This window comes from Sinohyriopsis cumingii, chromosome 17 (genome assembly GCF_028554795.1).
Source record: "Sinohyriopsis cumingii isolate HCF-2022 chromosome 17, ASM2855479v2, whole genome shotgun sequence".
In the NCBI taxonomy this organism is placed as follows: domain Eukaryota; kingdom Metazoa; phylum Mollusca; class Bivalvia; order Unionida; family Unionidae; genus Sinohyriopsis; species Sinohyriopsis cumingii.
In genome coordinates this window covers 102,921,139-102,937,791 of record NC_142977.1, presented here as the reverse complement: position 1 = coordinate 102,937,791, position 16,653 = coordinate 102,921,139, and the positions used below count along the sequence as shown (strand labels likewise).

The window sequence follows — 16,653 nt, the reverse complement described above, 5'->3', positions numbered from 1 at the left end:
GTACAGCTCTGTACAACTATGTGACCATATAGTATATGGCACATCTTGCAGAAGTAATGGATCCCATTCACTGTATGTCAAGTACAGCCAACCAGCCAACTAGATGGCATCCAAAATGGTTTAACATGGACTGGACTGGTGGTCTTATGGCTCATCTACATCTAGAAAATAACCCATGTGCCAAAACATACGAGCCTTAGGTCCAAGCTCTGATGGGGAAGATTAATATTTTTTCATCTTTCCATGACTGCAGGATTCGAGAGGAAGAAGGGTATCCTACTAATGATAATGTGATATGGGAATGTATTCACAGATCTATACATAAAAGAGGTGCCAGCATTATGTCAAAAACTTATCCAACAAGACATTTATTAAGACCATGACAGTTCAATACACAATTTCTTCATACAACTGTCTGTTTTGAGATTCTGAGTTAGAAAAATAAGTGTTTCCCACAATGTGGTATCTCAGCTGTAAACGGCATCATGACCAAGCATACAGAGACAAGACTTGGACAAAATATAAAGCAATATCCTAACACAAATATAGCTGAATGCAGTGAGATCCAGCTAGACAGAAAGACTGGACCATTCCAACTTTCCACATAAAGTGCTCTCCCGTTAGCAACCTTCTAGCCCCCCTCTCATTCTGCCTTCCATATGCCTTCTCACTACATCATCTTCTAAATATCTGTGTTGTTTTCTGTTGTTTTTTTTCAAAATTATGCTTCTGTTTATTTAAATAAAGGACAAGTTTATAAATGTGCTTTTGTCTGTTTCTACTGCCAAAAAGTCCCAATGCTAATTTTCATCAAGTCTTTATCACAAAATGGCACTTGTTACAAAATGTACACCATCCTTAAATAAATTATCCCTGTTGCCAAAAATACCCCTCTCTATAAACAATTCCTTGCTAAAACTCTGTTAATATATGTTCCACTAATGTTATATGTTCCAATGTCATTGTCATTTACTGGAAAGACAAAACTGTACAAACTGCCCACATGGATTTTACATTACCTGCCCCAAACAAAATGTCAAAAAAGATGAACTCACTGTGAGGTGTGGGGGATTGATCGCAGGGTAGATGTTAACGATTTCCTGTAACAGAGCTGCCACTGTTCCAAAGGAATGCCATAGCATTGGAGCCAGATCTGGTACCACCTCTCTTTTCTTACTGCAAAGACATAAAAGGATAGCCATCAGAAGAATGACAGAGAACTGGAAACCCACCCCATCCCACCAAACTATTAAAATATAAAATTAACATAATTTGGAACAGCATGCCCAGTGACCTTGGCTTCGGAGCAACTGATCACAAATTTAATTGGGAGCTGATTTCTTTATGAAACTATGATGCAGATAAAAACTGCGAAAGAAAATACAAGGAAAGCAGCCTTAACATGTGGAAGCAGACAATTTTAGCTCATCTGAATCCAGTTAACTTACCAAGCAAACATAAAAACAAGAGTCACTCGAGGGGGCTAATATTTTACTGTCTCAATTTTTTTTCAGGAATCTAAGGTAAGACTGTTTCTTCTTTCTAACTTCTGAGTACTGAAACTATCTCTGATATGTTTGACTGATACAACTGTCAAATCAGCTACCAGTAAATAAGACTTTTGGTGAAAACCCCATGCCAATATGATCATCCATTCATTCTGACTGCCATACTGGATATCTACAGGACAACACTAGGACCAATTAGATATCATAAGAAATCCCTATGCTGATATTACCAACTATTCTGTTGGAGTATCAATAACAAGAATTTCAAGACAGCTGCCATAATGGCCATATTGGATGTCAGGTTGGCATCATTGGTTTTCAGGACCAACTAGACACCAAAAGCCTTCTCATGGAAATCCCCATTATTATAATTTAGCAACAAATTGTTCTAAAATGGAAGATCCATTAAGACATAGTTTTTTTCTCTCCAAAAAATGCTAATTGTGACCTTGGTGAAGTAGAGAGGGCTCTTTAAGCTTGTTTATCAATAAATTATTCATTCTTGCTTTAATATCTTTAGGCAGAATCTGTTTTACTGTTTTGTTCTGCATTTGATTTGAGCTGGAATTATTTCTTTAAATTATTTATTTCTTTAAATTATTATTCTCAGGAATTACAAAGTACTCAATAATATTCTTGAGCAGAGACATTAACTTGGAATTATAGTGAATTCAAACAAGGACTTCAGCATTTGAAAAACTACTTTAGTCTATTCAGAACTTTATTCATTAGGACTTGCTTAATATGTTCTAGGACTATTTGAGATTTAATTCGCATTACTGTAAGTTTTTGGGAAATTGTTCAAGTGTTATAAAAAAAACGATTGGTAGTTTGAACAGAAACAAGTTCATCATGGGAGTATAATAAATACACTAAAGCAGCAGCAAATCTGGAAGCAAAAATGACACATTTTATGATGTATTTGGTAATTAGCTATATCAATGTTATATTTTTTTTTCACAACTTGTTGTATCTCCTTTTAATGTTTCTATATTAAATTTCACAAATATCTGACTCTACATATATCCTATTTGTTCATTTATGTAAGGGAAAAATATAAAATACAAATTTTTTATCATCACAGAAGAAAATAATAAATCATATGGAAATGATGTAAAAACAACATAACCATAACAATAATCTAATTCTTATAATTATTTCAAAGCATATATTAATGTATGCAGTTTCCTGTTGGAGCATTTGATTCTGAGAAGAAAAAAACAACCATGCAAACTAATTTGTTTGAATAGCATTTAACGTGTTTCAGTATATGGTATATTGATTTGCAGCTAGTTACTGTGGCTGCATGGATAAAGTATGACTCAGATACACACACTTTCCTCCATGAAGCTATGATGTCTAGTATGCTACATATTCTCATACCACTTATGACCTTTTCCAGATTTCAGTTTGTGTACATGTAGATTTATAATCATTCTAGTTTTAATATTTTATTTCTAAAGATTGCCTACAAATGAAAACATATCAAGCATCAGAAAAATTAAAATTCGGTTAGCATTAATAAGCACATTAAGCATTATTTTTTTAACTAAAATTGGTACAAAAAATTCTTCAAAACATAATCAGAATTAAGAAAAACTTTCACAGCAGGAGGGGCCCAGAGTGGCCGAGTGGTCTAAAGCGATCACCGTTATGGATCACTGCCATCTCACCTCTGTGTGCGTGAGTTCGAGTCTCTGATTTGGCTAATGTGGGTATGTGAGAAAGCTTGCCAGTAGCTTCTCATGGGTCGGTGGTTCTTTCCGGTTTTTTTAACAGGTTCTTCCTCCACTATTAATACTGGCCGCCATGCATAGCCTATTGTGTGCTGAAAAATGGCGTTAAACCCTACAACACAACAGCAGGAACATCTTTTTGGCTTGGTGTCTATGATGAGGCCACTGACCGAAGAAAGCTAGATACTGTATACAGGGAATATACAAACAAAGCATGCACAAAACAATCTTTTTAACATTAAATGCAACTGATTACAATAACTTGTGCAGTAGTGATTTGGATTGCACATGTTATGAAGAGAGGAGAGTTGTCATCTGAAATTTTAAAAAATCTCTCAATCTCTCTCTCTCTCTCTCTCTCTCTCTCTCTCTCTTTTCTTCATTATTTCCTTGAACCTTAAAGCAATAAAGTTCTATTTTTCTTGCAAGTGTCTGAATCACAGTCATATACAATATTACACAAAAATGAATCAGAATGAAAACAATCTTATGGATATCATTTATCACATTTTGTATGTAGTACTATGAACCAGTCTATAAAAAAAGTTTGGTCTCTACATTTATCTTGAATGGGTTTAAGTGGTTTTTGCTGCATCATGCAGAATCCTCTACTTAATACAAACAAACAAACAAAAAACTGGTAGTAAATCTATTTCTAGTGGGGAGAAATAATATAACACTAGCTCCTGATACAGAAATACATGCCACAATCAAAGATTAATCATCAAGCTAATTTGGATATTGTCATATTTTATCATCAAGGTCAAAGTGCTCACAAAATTCTTCCATTTCTAAAGGACCATGGATTTGGTATCACACAGGCAGCTGTAAAATACCATGTCAAGCAGGCAGCTGTAAAATACCATGTCAAGCAGTTCAATACTGACAATTACCACTTTTTAAACACATACATACGATTCAGCATACAGCTGATGACAATCAAATCATTAAAGATGAACTGAGTACTGATGCTACCAGTTCCAGTACAGATGTCAAAAGGTTTCTGACTGTATTTGCCACATATTTAAGCTATGCCAGTGAGACAAGCCATACGTGATGCTGGGCATGTGATTGCACAACCAAGATAATGCCAACAAATTAAAGACATGAGTAAGTTCCAACATAATGAATTCTGTAAGTCTCCTTGCAACAAATGACACATTAAATGAAAATCTCATACTATTTTGATTAGTTCACAAGATCTTCTTTCTATCACTGATTTTTTTCTTTATGATAATCAAACAAATTAAATAGTTTGCGGGTTATACAGTATGATTCAACAAAATGATGATTAAAAAAAAAACTGTTCACTGTTCACTTAACCAGAGTACATTGACAATTGTCAACATCATGGCAAAGAAAACAAAACTGCAGAAGAGCTGTTGTTGTGCTTTAGGCTATTAGCTCACACATGAAATTAACAAGTCAGTGGCAAAGGGAACAACAAATCATATTGGTGGCTTCTGTTGTGCTAGGTTATTAGCTTGCATATGAACAGCTATCTTCAAAAAGTAACCTATATGTATCTAGTATTAATTTTTTGGACAAGCCTGGTAGATACCCATTTTTTTAAATACATAAACCATGCTCTTTGAAAAGGTCAGAGGCCTCAGCTGGAACATCATCAAACAGGCTTCCATTAGTTGCCTCTCACAGTGTGCAGGGGTTCTTATGGTTTGACATCATTCGTACATCAAGGCACTACATGTGCAAAATGCTTTGTTAATTCGGGTACCATTCTGTTTTAATAAAGTAAAAGTTGTCTCAAATTTTGTATACTTTTAGAAACAGTAGCCATATTTGATAGATAAACATCACTAGTATATATACAAAAATCCACTTCACCTGGATGCTATCAAATTTTAATAAATTCTGTATATCACTTTTTGAATAGTCAATTAAAGAATTTTAAATATTTAGTAAAGGTTGCCAAATGTGATAGCAAATTGGCATCTTTTGCATTATATTTGATGGCGGTTTTTATGTATACATGTTTGAACACAGGTCCCTCATATTATAACTCGTGATCCCTGATGAAGATTGGTGGAAGTTGCAGATCCCATTATTTTGTTGTTGAAATGGCCAAAAATAAATTCATTTCTTTTACTGAAGATTTAAAATTCCTATCAAAATTGGTCAATGAAAAATAATCGTTTTATTACTGTAATGGCCATTAGTGCATATTAACTTTAAATCAAGACCATATCTGCAAAATTTAGCAAGAATTCACATATTTTGTAAGGCTGTTACGTGTAAATATGTTCTCAAGAAATAACAATATATAACAAAATATGAATCAGTGAAAATTATGGGAAATATCTACAAGTGGCAACAGTGTATGTCTTGAAATGTGAAATTCATGTATTCACATAATTTTTTCAATCGGTATGATAGTAATCACTGCAGTGCTTGCAAGTACTCCAATTGAGAACCAAATTTTTTACATGCTAAGTCCACAACTAAGCCAGATTCACTTTGACATCTTTGACAACTTAATAGTCCTTTAACAGGATAAAAAAAAGGCCAATTAACCAATTTTGATTACCTATAGTTGATTACAATACACAAAAGGTGCTGAGAGCACAGTAACATCTATGGACAAATTCTTGTCAAAATCACACACTGCAGACAAGTTGTTGGTTTTGCCATATAATTTGCAGTCATACATTTAAAAATTGGTGCAAATTCTGATAAAAAAACACATTTTTGTCTATCTTCTTTCTTTCTTGATTTAAAAAAAAAAATCCAGATGAAGTGTTTCAGAAATGTACTGATAAACAAATTTGTGAGTTCTGCATGTCAGCTAGAGCTACATTAGAGCCACCAATCAATTATTTATTTAATTAACTTCTTTCAATCTAATATCCTTCAATATGAAAGTTCATTAAATGAATACTTCTGTAGGACAATAGAGATTATAATACTCGTGTATCAAAGAAAAATGCAAGTGTGCCACCCCCTTCCCACAACTGTTAACTTAAATATGCCTCTATTGAGCCTTTATCAGTTGCATGGAGGTCGATGCACAAGGGCTATTAGCAGCAGGGAAGTTCTACAGACCAGACGTTCCAGACCAAATAAACCTTCCTACGAGAACTTTCTCCGTAGAAGCCTCAGATTTCAAAAATAAACCTTCCTACGAAAATTAATTTGCGTAAATTCCCCGCCGAGTGCAATTTTTGTGTGCATTTGGGCAAGTTGCAAAGGAAGATTTTCTGGGGGGGGGTCCGGGGATATTTTTTTTGTGTTAATTTGATTTTGCATCTTTGGGCTGCTTTTTCATGAATAAATTTGATCGAGACCGATTCGATATCTACTGCGCGGATCATGAAGATTAATCGTGATAAAACTGTGCGGTGTTGCCTGAGCGCGGCTGAATAAATTTTTAAATTTGTTTATGTCCATGTCACCGTTACACCAAGTCTGATGAATATTTCTCAGCGTGTGCGTGTCTACGCCGTTGAATACCGATAAAATATTACAATTGTCCCTGATCACCTTTGGAATCTGCGTGTATCGCTGTGTCACGTAAATCACATCGGTGTTCTTGTGTCTGCCACGCGAGAATATCCTAGCCGGGTTGGTTTGCTTGTCCAGCATGACATCATCGAAAACAACAAGATTATTAACATCGCCATCTAAATTTTCCACGGTTGGAGCTTCATTAATGTCTGTGATAAATTCGATTGTGCCTTCATCGGTATTGTCGCTAAAATCCTTTAGTACTTGATAACATCGCTGATCGTCAACGGACGGTGCAACCAAATACAATTTGTCCCATTTCAGCCATCGCATTATCAAATTTAGCAACAACTGCGTCTTTCCAGAACCAGACGGGCCAATGATTATCATCCTTATCGAATTTGGTAATGCCTCGTGATGTTTTATTTGCTCGCGTCGCTTCGTGGCGGAAAAATCAATTACATTCATGTTACTAAAATACATGGATTTATATTGTGTTAAGTGTCGCACTCACACAGCTAAGTTAAATCCAACCGAAATCGTTACACGCAATAACAGAAACGCAATTGCAGGAGAATGCAAAGTTTGCAAGACACGCAAGTTTAGATTTGTAAAAAAAAAAGTAGAACCGGAGGAGACATTGCCGCCTCCATGAAAAATCTACCTGGACTGCCCTGGGCGAAATATCCCGGAGAGAAGCATCTACCAGGGTACAATTACTGCGGACCCGGAACAAGACTCGATATAAGACTCGACGATAATAACCAACCAAAGCAAGGTGAAGATCCAGTAAACGCCATCGATAGCGCTTATTACTACCACGATCTCGCGTATCGCAGCGGGGATTTACAACAAAGGCATCTCGCTGATATCAAGCTAATTCATGCACTAACCGCGATTCCTAACAAAAGTTTCAAAGAAAAATTGGCAACTTGGTTGATAAAAGGCGCAATGAAAGGTAAATTAGTACTCGGCGCTGGTAAATAATAATGGAGCAGATATATTATTCTCCGCGAGGATTCTGGCGAGGAAAATCAGCAATTGCCAAACTCGCCAAAGCCGCCAAAGTAAAACAATCCACCGCTGAATCGTGGTTATCGAAACAGGCAATCTGGCAAATATATCTTCCCCCACCTAAGAAAATACCATATGCAAGTTTCACCGTCAGTGTCCCTAATGAAGTCCATCAGGCTGATTTAATGTTTCTTCCTTACGATACCGTTGACGGTGTCACATATAAATATGTTCTGACAGTCGTTGATATCGCTAGCAGGTATAAAGAAGCTGAGCCATTATCGAATAAAACAGCAACGGAGATCGCTAAGGCGTTTAGCGAAATTTATTCACGATCCCCGTTGACATGGCCAAATCTTCTTCAGGTTGATCCAGGTCGAGAATTTCTTGGCGCGGTTACTTCATTAATGAATAAAAATAATGTTAAAATCCGTCGCGGTATTGTAGGTGTTCATCACAATCAAGCTATCGTCGAAAGATTCAATAAAACGCTTGCAGAACGATTATTCGGATACCAGTACGCGCGTGAATTTATTCAGAATAATCGATCTCACGATTGGGTATCAAGATTGCCTAAGGTAATTAACGCGCTAAATAACGAAGTAACTCGAACAATAGCAATGAAACCCGCAATTGCAATTACAAAATCGAATATACCCCTAAAGCGAGATTCCACAATTCAGCCTGTACTAGGTAGCGTCACAGTCAGGTATTTATATAAAGAAGGCGAGGCTGAAGGAGGCAGAAAAAGAGCAACCGACCCAACCTGGAGCGTTACAACTCACAAAATATCCGCCGTAACAAGATCGTCAGGAAGACCAGCTATTTATATCCTAGATTCGTTAGCGCCACAATGTGGATTTACCAAAGAAGAATTACAAATAGTACCAGAAGATACTCAACTACCGCCAGCGTCATTGATGTGATTTACTCGAATTCTACCTAACTGAGATAATTTTCTTACTCTTGACACGGCTAAAAATACTAAATTTGACCAGGAAATTCTATCATCGACGATCCAGACCTGGCCACAGACGGTCAATCCCTGCGACGAGTGTATCGTTGTTGCGTATCCTAGTTTCCATGGCGATTTTTCTGCGTTTATTGGTTGTAATCGAATTAATTTCTTAAATTCGGTCAGCAAAATATCATTGGATCTATAATCGGCATCGATTTCCTCATAATAGTCAACGAAGTTCCTGAGCCATTCATGAGGAGATTCTCCATCAATCGGATCAGGCTGACCGTGATCTCCGCACATTATCACGGCGGTATTTTTCCCTTCCAGCCAAGTCAATATCGATTTTAACGTGACTAAATTTACTGTGTAAATTTCATCAAATATAATGATCTTGTTGATGTATTTGTTTCCCATGCGAGTCGAATCCCACAATCCACCACTGTATTTGAAATAACTATGATACGTGCAAGAATCAACCCCGCGTTGCTTTATTTCTCGCGCTAATCTGTGAGTCGGAGTCAACACGATCATATCGGAGTTTGCAAATAAATTTATCGCTCGCGTTGTTTTACCGCTACCACCAGGACCGTTCATGTAAACGAATTTTTTACGTGAAATTGGGTCAAATGCAGATGCAGCTACCGAAAAATCTTCAAATTTATCTCGATGAAATTTATCGCAATCTTCGACATCGGCGTCTTCACAATAATCTAGGATATCTTCGTTTTTTATCCTCCAAGTTCCCCAGGAGCTACCATCGGTGATTAAATTCTCCAGCCTGTATTGGTATTTTTTATCGATATAAAACGAGTCCGTCGCGACCCTTACCGCGATATCAGAAAATTTATTTATCATCGACAGTAAATTTATACTCACATAAGCGAGCATCGACGATCTCAAATGTGTATATTGCGCTGATTCTCTGTCAAGGTAACTAATCACGGTACCTAACTTTGTTCCGTCAATGATAATATTCTCTCTGTTGCAGAATATTCCTCGCGATACCGTATCGGCGATTATAAAATCCATCTCGGCATCGTTGATAAACAACCTAGCGTGTCGATGTTTATGATCAACGGATCCACCCTGAGTAAATTTGCCAATTATTCTTCTTCCGATATCTTTCGCGTTGTCACAATCCGTCGGCAGCCACACCTCGGTCTGCTTTCTATACGATATAATCGCCTCGCTTACTGTCAACGACACTAACATCGACGAATCTAGCATATACCTCAACAACACCGTAGGAACCCAACGACGCTGGGATAAATGCCGACCAAACCAAATATAACAGATTTTATGTAAATTTTCAGCAAACTCGAACGAAGTAACACAAGCGAATCCGGTCATAGTAAAATCAGGCAACGGCCCGTTAATCGCTACTCTCGTCATCTCGCTGGTAGGATGGCCAAATTTAGCAAAATAATCTGCACAATCGCCATATCCGAGGAAACTTCCAGGATAACACGCGCTCATGTCAACGGAGATCATATCTTCGAAATTATACTTGGTATTCCACAATCCTCCATGGCCGTACTCGATGCAGCTGAGTTGAATATCAGCGAGATATTCGTTTCTCGTAGGTTTCCACGAGTTTCTCTCTCTGGCAGCGTGAGCAGCAACAGACGGAACTGTAAAGCAATTTGTTAGTAATTGATCGGGATTCGACGAATATTTCACTGCGAGATTTTTCATTGATTCGTGTAATATCTCATCACGGTAAATATCACCGCATGGCAAAATAAATTGATCGTATTTTTCTTCGCTCGAGAACAACCAAATTGATATTGGATCAGACGCGGCTAATTTTTTGATAAATCTGAACATGGCATCGGAATTGTCCTTCGCAGAAAATTCCGCAGATTTATTATCTGTGGGATAAAATTTAACAACACGATCCCGCGGAAATATCATTACCGACTGCGACCACGCATGTGAATTGTGATCGACAATCTCGATTGGTGCTCCTCGAGATTTATACGGCGACGAATATAATATTTCTCCCGATAGCGTTTTCACGGTAATTGGAAACTTAAGTTTCTTACTCAACGCAGCTACATCGTCCACCGATGCACCATCAGCGACAGTCTTCGCCCATGCGTTAATTTTATCCAACCTTAACTGGGTCAGACCAGATCCGCGTCGAACGTTTTTCATGTGCTCGATGACGCGCTCAGCCACGCAGTTTATCTTCAGCGATTCTTTCATCGCGGGTAGATTTTTCGCGTCTGGGTTGTTATTCAGCCGATAAATTCCATAAACAACTGCACTAGATGGATATGCCCTAGCGTAATAGGGGCCATCGATCCCCAGTAACAATCCATGCTTAGAGTTTTTATCGAGGGTAACATTTTTCTTACCGCCACGCACTGGATCTCGTTTATCACGAATAATCCAAGTATCGTCGGGCATTTGTGCGATAAATTTTATTCCAAAGATAAATCGCTCTTCGGAGTGTTCAGTTTTTATGTGTTCGATTATTTTCTTGGCTCGTTCCAGATTCATCGTAGCATCGATGGAATTCGTTTTCCAAGTCGACCAAGTGTGAATCGCTCCATCATCGAAGAATTCTTTCTTGGCTCGGTCAACTTCAGGTATAATATATTCTGCCTCATCAAGATCAAATGCATCCATGATTATATTTTAGACAAATGTTTAAATTATAATAATGCATTGCAAATGGATACCAATCGGCTCAACAAAATTCTGCGACAAATCCTGCAGAGGCGATTATTGCGGTGCTCATATATATGCGATTCGACGTGGCAGTAAAGGACCACAACGTTGCTTAGTTTGTCAAGTTGGCACGCGAGGAAAAACTCGATTGTGTTTAGCCTGCGGAGGAAAAAATTATCGAGAATTGCGTCGGTATTATGAAAAAAGATCCTCGTCGGTTATAACATGTGAAGAAGATTATATTAATCGATTCAAGGCAAATAACAATTTAGACATATAATTATTATATAATGAACTTGAAATCAACGATTCCTCCAACAACAATGACATGCGAGTTTAAATCTCATCCTACGATCATGGGATACGAGTCATCATCGGATGGTATCGTTAGAAATATTAGAACAAAGAATCGTGTTGGTCATGTTTGTAATTCGGGTTATCTGTTATTTACCATTAGCAAAGGCAAAAAACAAAGATGCGAAGGTTATTTTTGTCATAAGTTTGTATTTGAATGTTTTCACGGACCAGTAGAAATCGGTCTTGTTATTGACCACATCGATGGAAATAAACTTAACAACAAGATATCCAATCTCCGAGCGGTCACTCCGAGTCAAAATTCAAGATTTGGTAATACCAGTGGCGTACGGCGACCATCTAAGGCAGTTAAATCGGTAAATCGAGAAACAGGCGAGGAACTTGCATTTACATCGATAAACGCCGCTGCAAAATATTTTAGTATTAATCCAGCATCGGTGCAACGTGCAACAGAAAAAATAATCAACGCGACATTCTCATATCTATTTGGCGAGTGGATCGAATTTTACTATATTCCGATAATATCTGATTAAAAATCTCAATATTTTCTAAAAATTAATTAAATATTACAAATTTGTATAATGGACGAGGAAAATATAAACAACATCATCGAAGCCATCGAGGATCTGAAAAACAAAAACATAAATTTATCCTCATATTTGGACGCGGGTAAAATCCGGTCCGAATTTGAGACGATTGTTCAAGGGAAGCTCCCATACAGATACACGCTACCGTCAGAATACAAGTTTATAAAGAAAATCCAGATTGCCATGTACCAATCACTTGCGACTGTCAGCGATGATCAAATCGAGGATTTTGTTAAATTATCGACGCTGGTAGAAAAAGTTAGATCGAGATTGTCCGACGAGTATGAGTCAAGAAAAATTACAAGCTCGCGTGTCAGGTAGTTGAAAAAGCTGGTCGATGAAAGTAGAGTCAAAGATTCTGAAGATTCTTAAGATTCTTGCCACAAAAAAAAAACAAAATTTCCTGATTTTTATTATTTTTTTTTATTATTTTACTGAAATTATGCAATATTCTTAATTTTGACAGGTATTTACCCCAGCAGATTCACGAAATTATATAAATTGCACAATTTGACGGGTATTTACCCCAGCAGATTCACCAAATTATATAAATTACTCGATTTGACGGGTATTTACCCCATAAAAAACATAAAATTACGCAAATTTGTTAATTTTTCTGATTTTTATTAATTTTTTTTATTATTTACCGAAATAATTTATTTATTGAAATTGTGCAATTTTCTTAATTTTGACGGGTATTTACCCCATCAAAAACATAAAATTATATAAATTACTCAATTTGACGGGTATTTACCCCAACGGATTTACGAAATTATATAAATTACTCAATTTGACGGGTATTTACCCCATCAAAATTAAGAAATTTACTAATTTTGAAAAATTTCCTGGTTTTTATTTATTTTTTTGGCCATTTTTCTTTGGCGGAAAGATCAAAAATCTTCGATTTTCACGATCTCACCAACAAATTGATACTCAGTGTTTCTCCGCGTATATCAAGCAAATGTCCATTTTGATCTGTTAGTTTGAAATTTATCCTCGACAATAATCGATTGTGACATCGCAGGTAAAACGGATTTACTGGCTCTTTTATTATCAAAAAACCCGGAGATGCGCTAGGTGAAAACGAATATAAGATAAATCCCTGCTGTGCCTGCTCTGACACAGACGAATCCACGTTGTAGCTACCTTCGACGACATCCGCGTGAAGATAAATCGCGATAACCTCCGTTATGTTAACGATACCCGGCGAGATATGCCGCCCTTGCCCGGCAGGATCATTATTATGTTTGAGAATCGATTCCGATTGTATTTTTTTTGTCCACGCGGCATGTAATTTCGAAAATAAATCATCGATGGTATCAGTGACGGATTTTCTCATTTCATCAACATCATAATCGGGAAATTTGAAATTTGGTAGCGTTTCCTCGGTTAATCCAAATACTCTCATGAATTTTTGTTTTTCTCCTGAATTTCTTATCAACTCGAATTTGCTAATAGGAAGAACATAATCGGCAATTGATATATCGTCGATTATCGCCCGAATGAACATACCGTGATAATATTCAACATCATTCGCGAGTTGATTTAAAATCTTCACGCGTTCGATAATTTCGCTACATGAACCTGATTTATTTAAGATGCATTCATGAAAGGATTCCCGCAATAAATTTAATTGTAATTTATGTTCTTGAATAAATTCGTCGAGGGTTCTTCTTACCAAGATACCGTCTATGGGGGCTATTATCCTGTTAATATTGGTAGCGTCGAAGATTTTCACACCGGGGGGAATTTTAGGAAGAGGCAACCACGAGAGAATTCTTTCGTCCCTTAAAGTAAAAGCGAACATTACCAGGTTAAATTTGTGGTTATTTATGAGGTTGATGGCGCTGTGGATCAGAGGCTTGTGTTTGTTATCTTCCCTCCATCCCTCATCAGTAGTAAAATCTGATTTTTTTGGCTCCGGTAGTTCTGGAGGAGCTTCTTCGTGCCAACCTGGAATAATAAAATCTGGTTTTTCTGGTTTTGCCAGAGGTGCGATTTCGGGCCAACCTAGAACTGTCCTAATCGATGACTGGTAAATATCAACGATATATGGCGATTTTACTTCGATTATCGACGACAACGTTGGATCGTGCGAGGATATTTTTATTCCTGGAGTAGCATCGCCGGTTATATTTGATATTCTACTGGTAAATTCCTTACCTAGTTGCTCAATTTCGTAACTGCCTGTTGGTATGCCAACGACGATCCAATCGGGAGTTCCATCAGGACGGTTTTTATTGGCAAAAACAAGCGAATTATTCGATGATAATCTACCAAATGATTTCGACCTAACATTGGGCCAGCTGTTATAGACGCGTAATTGTGACAGCGCAATTTCCTTAACGCTAATTGGTATTGGAAAATCGATACTAAATTCTGGCCTGGTTGAGCTTGCCGATATCAGCGTTGTTATCGGCGGTGTCGTGTTTGTCACGATTTGAGTTAGTTCGGACATTATTGATATTCATTTGTTCAATCTCGGAGTAGATATTTACCATCACAGAAAATTCTAGATCGGATATAACGCCATCGTTGAGACTCTCAGAAAGCAACGATGATAATTTCGAATACGCCTCGTTGACCTGGGATAGTTTACTCGTGTATAGAGACAATTTTTCATTCGTGCACGAGGATATTTTTTTCGCGATGATATTGAGAACACCAGCGATTGTCGTTGTCGACGAGATTATTATCGTTGCTGCGATCGGCGCGATTGTTGTTACCGCGGATAAGATTATTCCCGCACCGGCGATTATTGCACTTACCGCGTACACGGAGACATCGATGGCAATTAATCTGCGCTGGTATTTCTTTATTTTTACCTGATACTCGTCGAGAAGTTTTTTTAGTGAATCCTGCCATAAACGCGCCTGATTGTAACGGTAATCCGATGCGGTCATTTATTAGTTAATTTATCTCAACAATTATCCAGTCGGTTTACCCTCAACAACTACAGTTGATTCGGATTGATCATTTTCATATATTGTCGATAAAAATTCGAAAATTGCAAGACAATGCACTGATTCTGTGAGTAGTAAAGGGGGATACATTAGCGACAATGGGAATTAGCATTACAGAGACCCCTGGGTCAGATTAGCGACAATGGAAATTTAACATGGCGAAAAATCGTGGGTCAGATTAGCGACAAGGGAAATTAACATGGAACTATAGTGTGGGTCTGTCTAGCGACAAGGGGAAATTAACATGGGGAATAGAGTTTGGGCTTGTCTAGGGACAAGGGGAATGGAACAGGGGACTATAGTGTGGGTCTGTCTAGGGACAATGGGAATTTAACATGGGGAATAGATCGTGGGACAGTCTAGGGACAATGGGAAATTTAACATTACGGAAACCCCTGGGGGATATAGCCTCAAGGGAATTTAACATATGGAAATTGAACATGGTGGATCTGTATAGCGTCAAGGGGAATTGAACATGGTGGGACTATCTAGGGACAATGATGGTAGAGGGTCAAACACAACAGAGACAGAAACATACATACACTAGTACAAGCGTGGGATTTATATATAAAGCATTACCAAGACCTGAAATCTTGCTGGGGTGTTCAAAAATTTGCATAATTGTAATGATGCTATAAAAAGCTATAATCAAGGAAATTCTCAACGACAAAATGGATGTGACTAAAAGTAACGCTAAAATGACGAAATTGTCCCAGAATTTAAAGGAAAATAAACATATCCCCGAAAATGAAGTTACAATGGTTTAGACTAAAATGGATAAAATTAGTAACTACTTACAATATCAACTTCTGTGACGATCGTGAATAAATACCTATGTATCTATAATCAGCTGAAATTCCTATGAAATCCCACTATCTATTTATAGCTCCAACTTGTGGGTTTTTTCCTTTGGAAAATCCCACTATCTTTTTATAGCCTCAGCTTGAGTGACGTTCCTGTTTATGAATTCTAGTATATATGTATAGCTACAAAATGTGGAAATCCCCAAGTCGATATTTATAGTCTCAAAATTTCCACCGTCAGTGACGTCACTGTACTAAACACTAGGGGATAAATGTCAACAGTGTTGCAAGTGGCTGACCTGAATACACGCTACTGCAGGTAGGTAGGTAGAGTGTATCTGATAGGGATAAAGTGAGTTTTTATAGGGACAAACAGAGACCAATACACACACACACACACACACACAACGTACGCGCGCAGACATACGCGCACACACACACACACACACACACACAGAGGGAAGAGGAAAAAACAAACCCCAAATATACTATCAATAGAGAGGGGAGATAACACAAACCCCAAATAAACTATCAACACAAACGAACGCGAACGCATACAAACCCCAAATACACTATTCACACAACGTCGCTAACGCATATAAACCCCAAATATGCTATCCACACTCGG

At 37.5% G+C, this 16,653-nt stretch overlaps 1 protein-coding gene across 1 annotated transcript in view; it reads right to left on the bottom strand.

Annotated features, from left to right (window-relative positions):
* LOC149779577 (CCR4-NOT transcription complex subunit 9) overlaps positions 1-16,653 on the bottom strand; it is a 64,390-nt gene that overhangs the window by 31,899 nt on the left and 15,838 nt on the right. Inside the window, exon 3 of the mRNA XM_089940324.1 lies at positions 1,056-1,176. Coding sequence (XP_089796450.1) covers positions 1,056-1,176 — 121 coding nt within the window. The remainder of the gene's footprint in view (positions 1-1,055; positions 1,177-16,653) is intronic.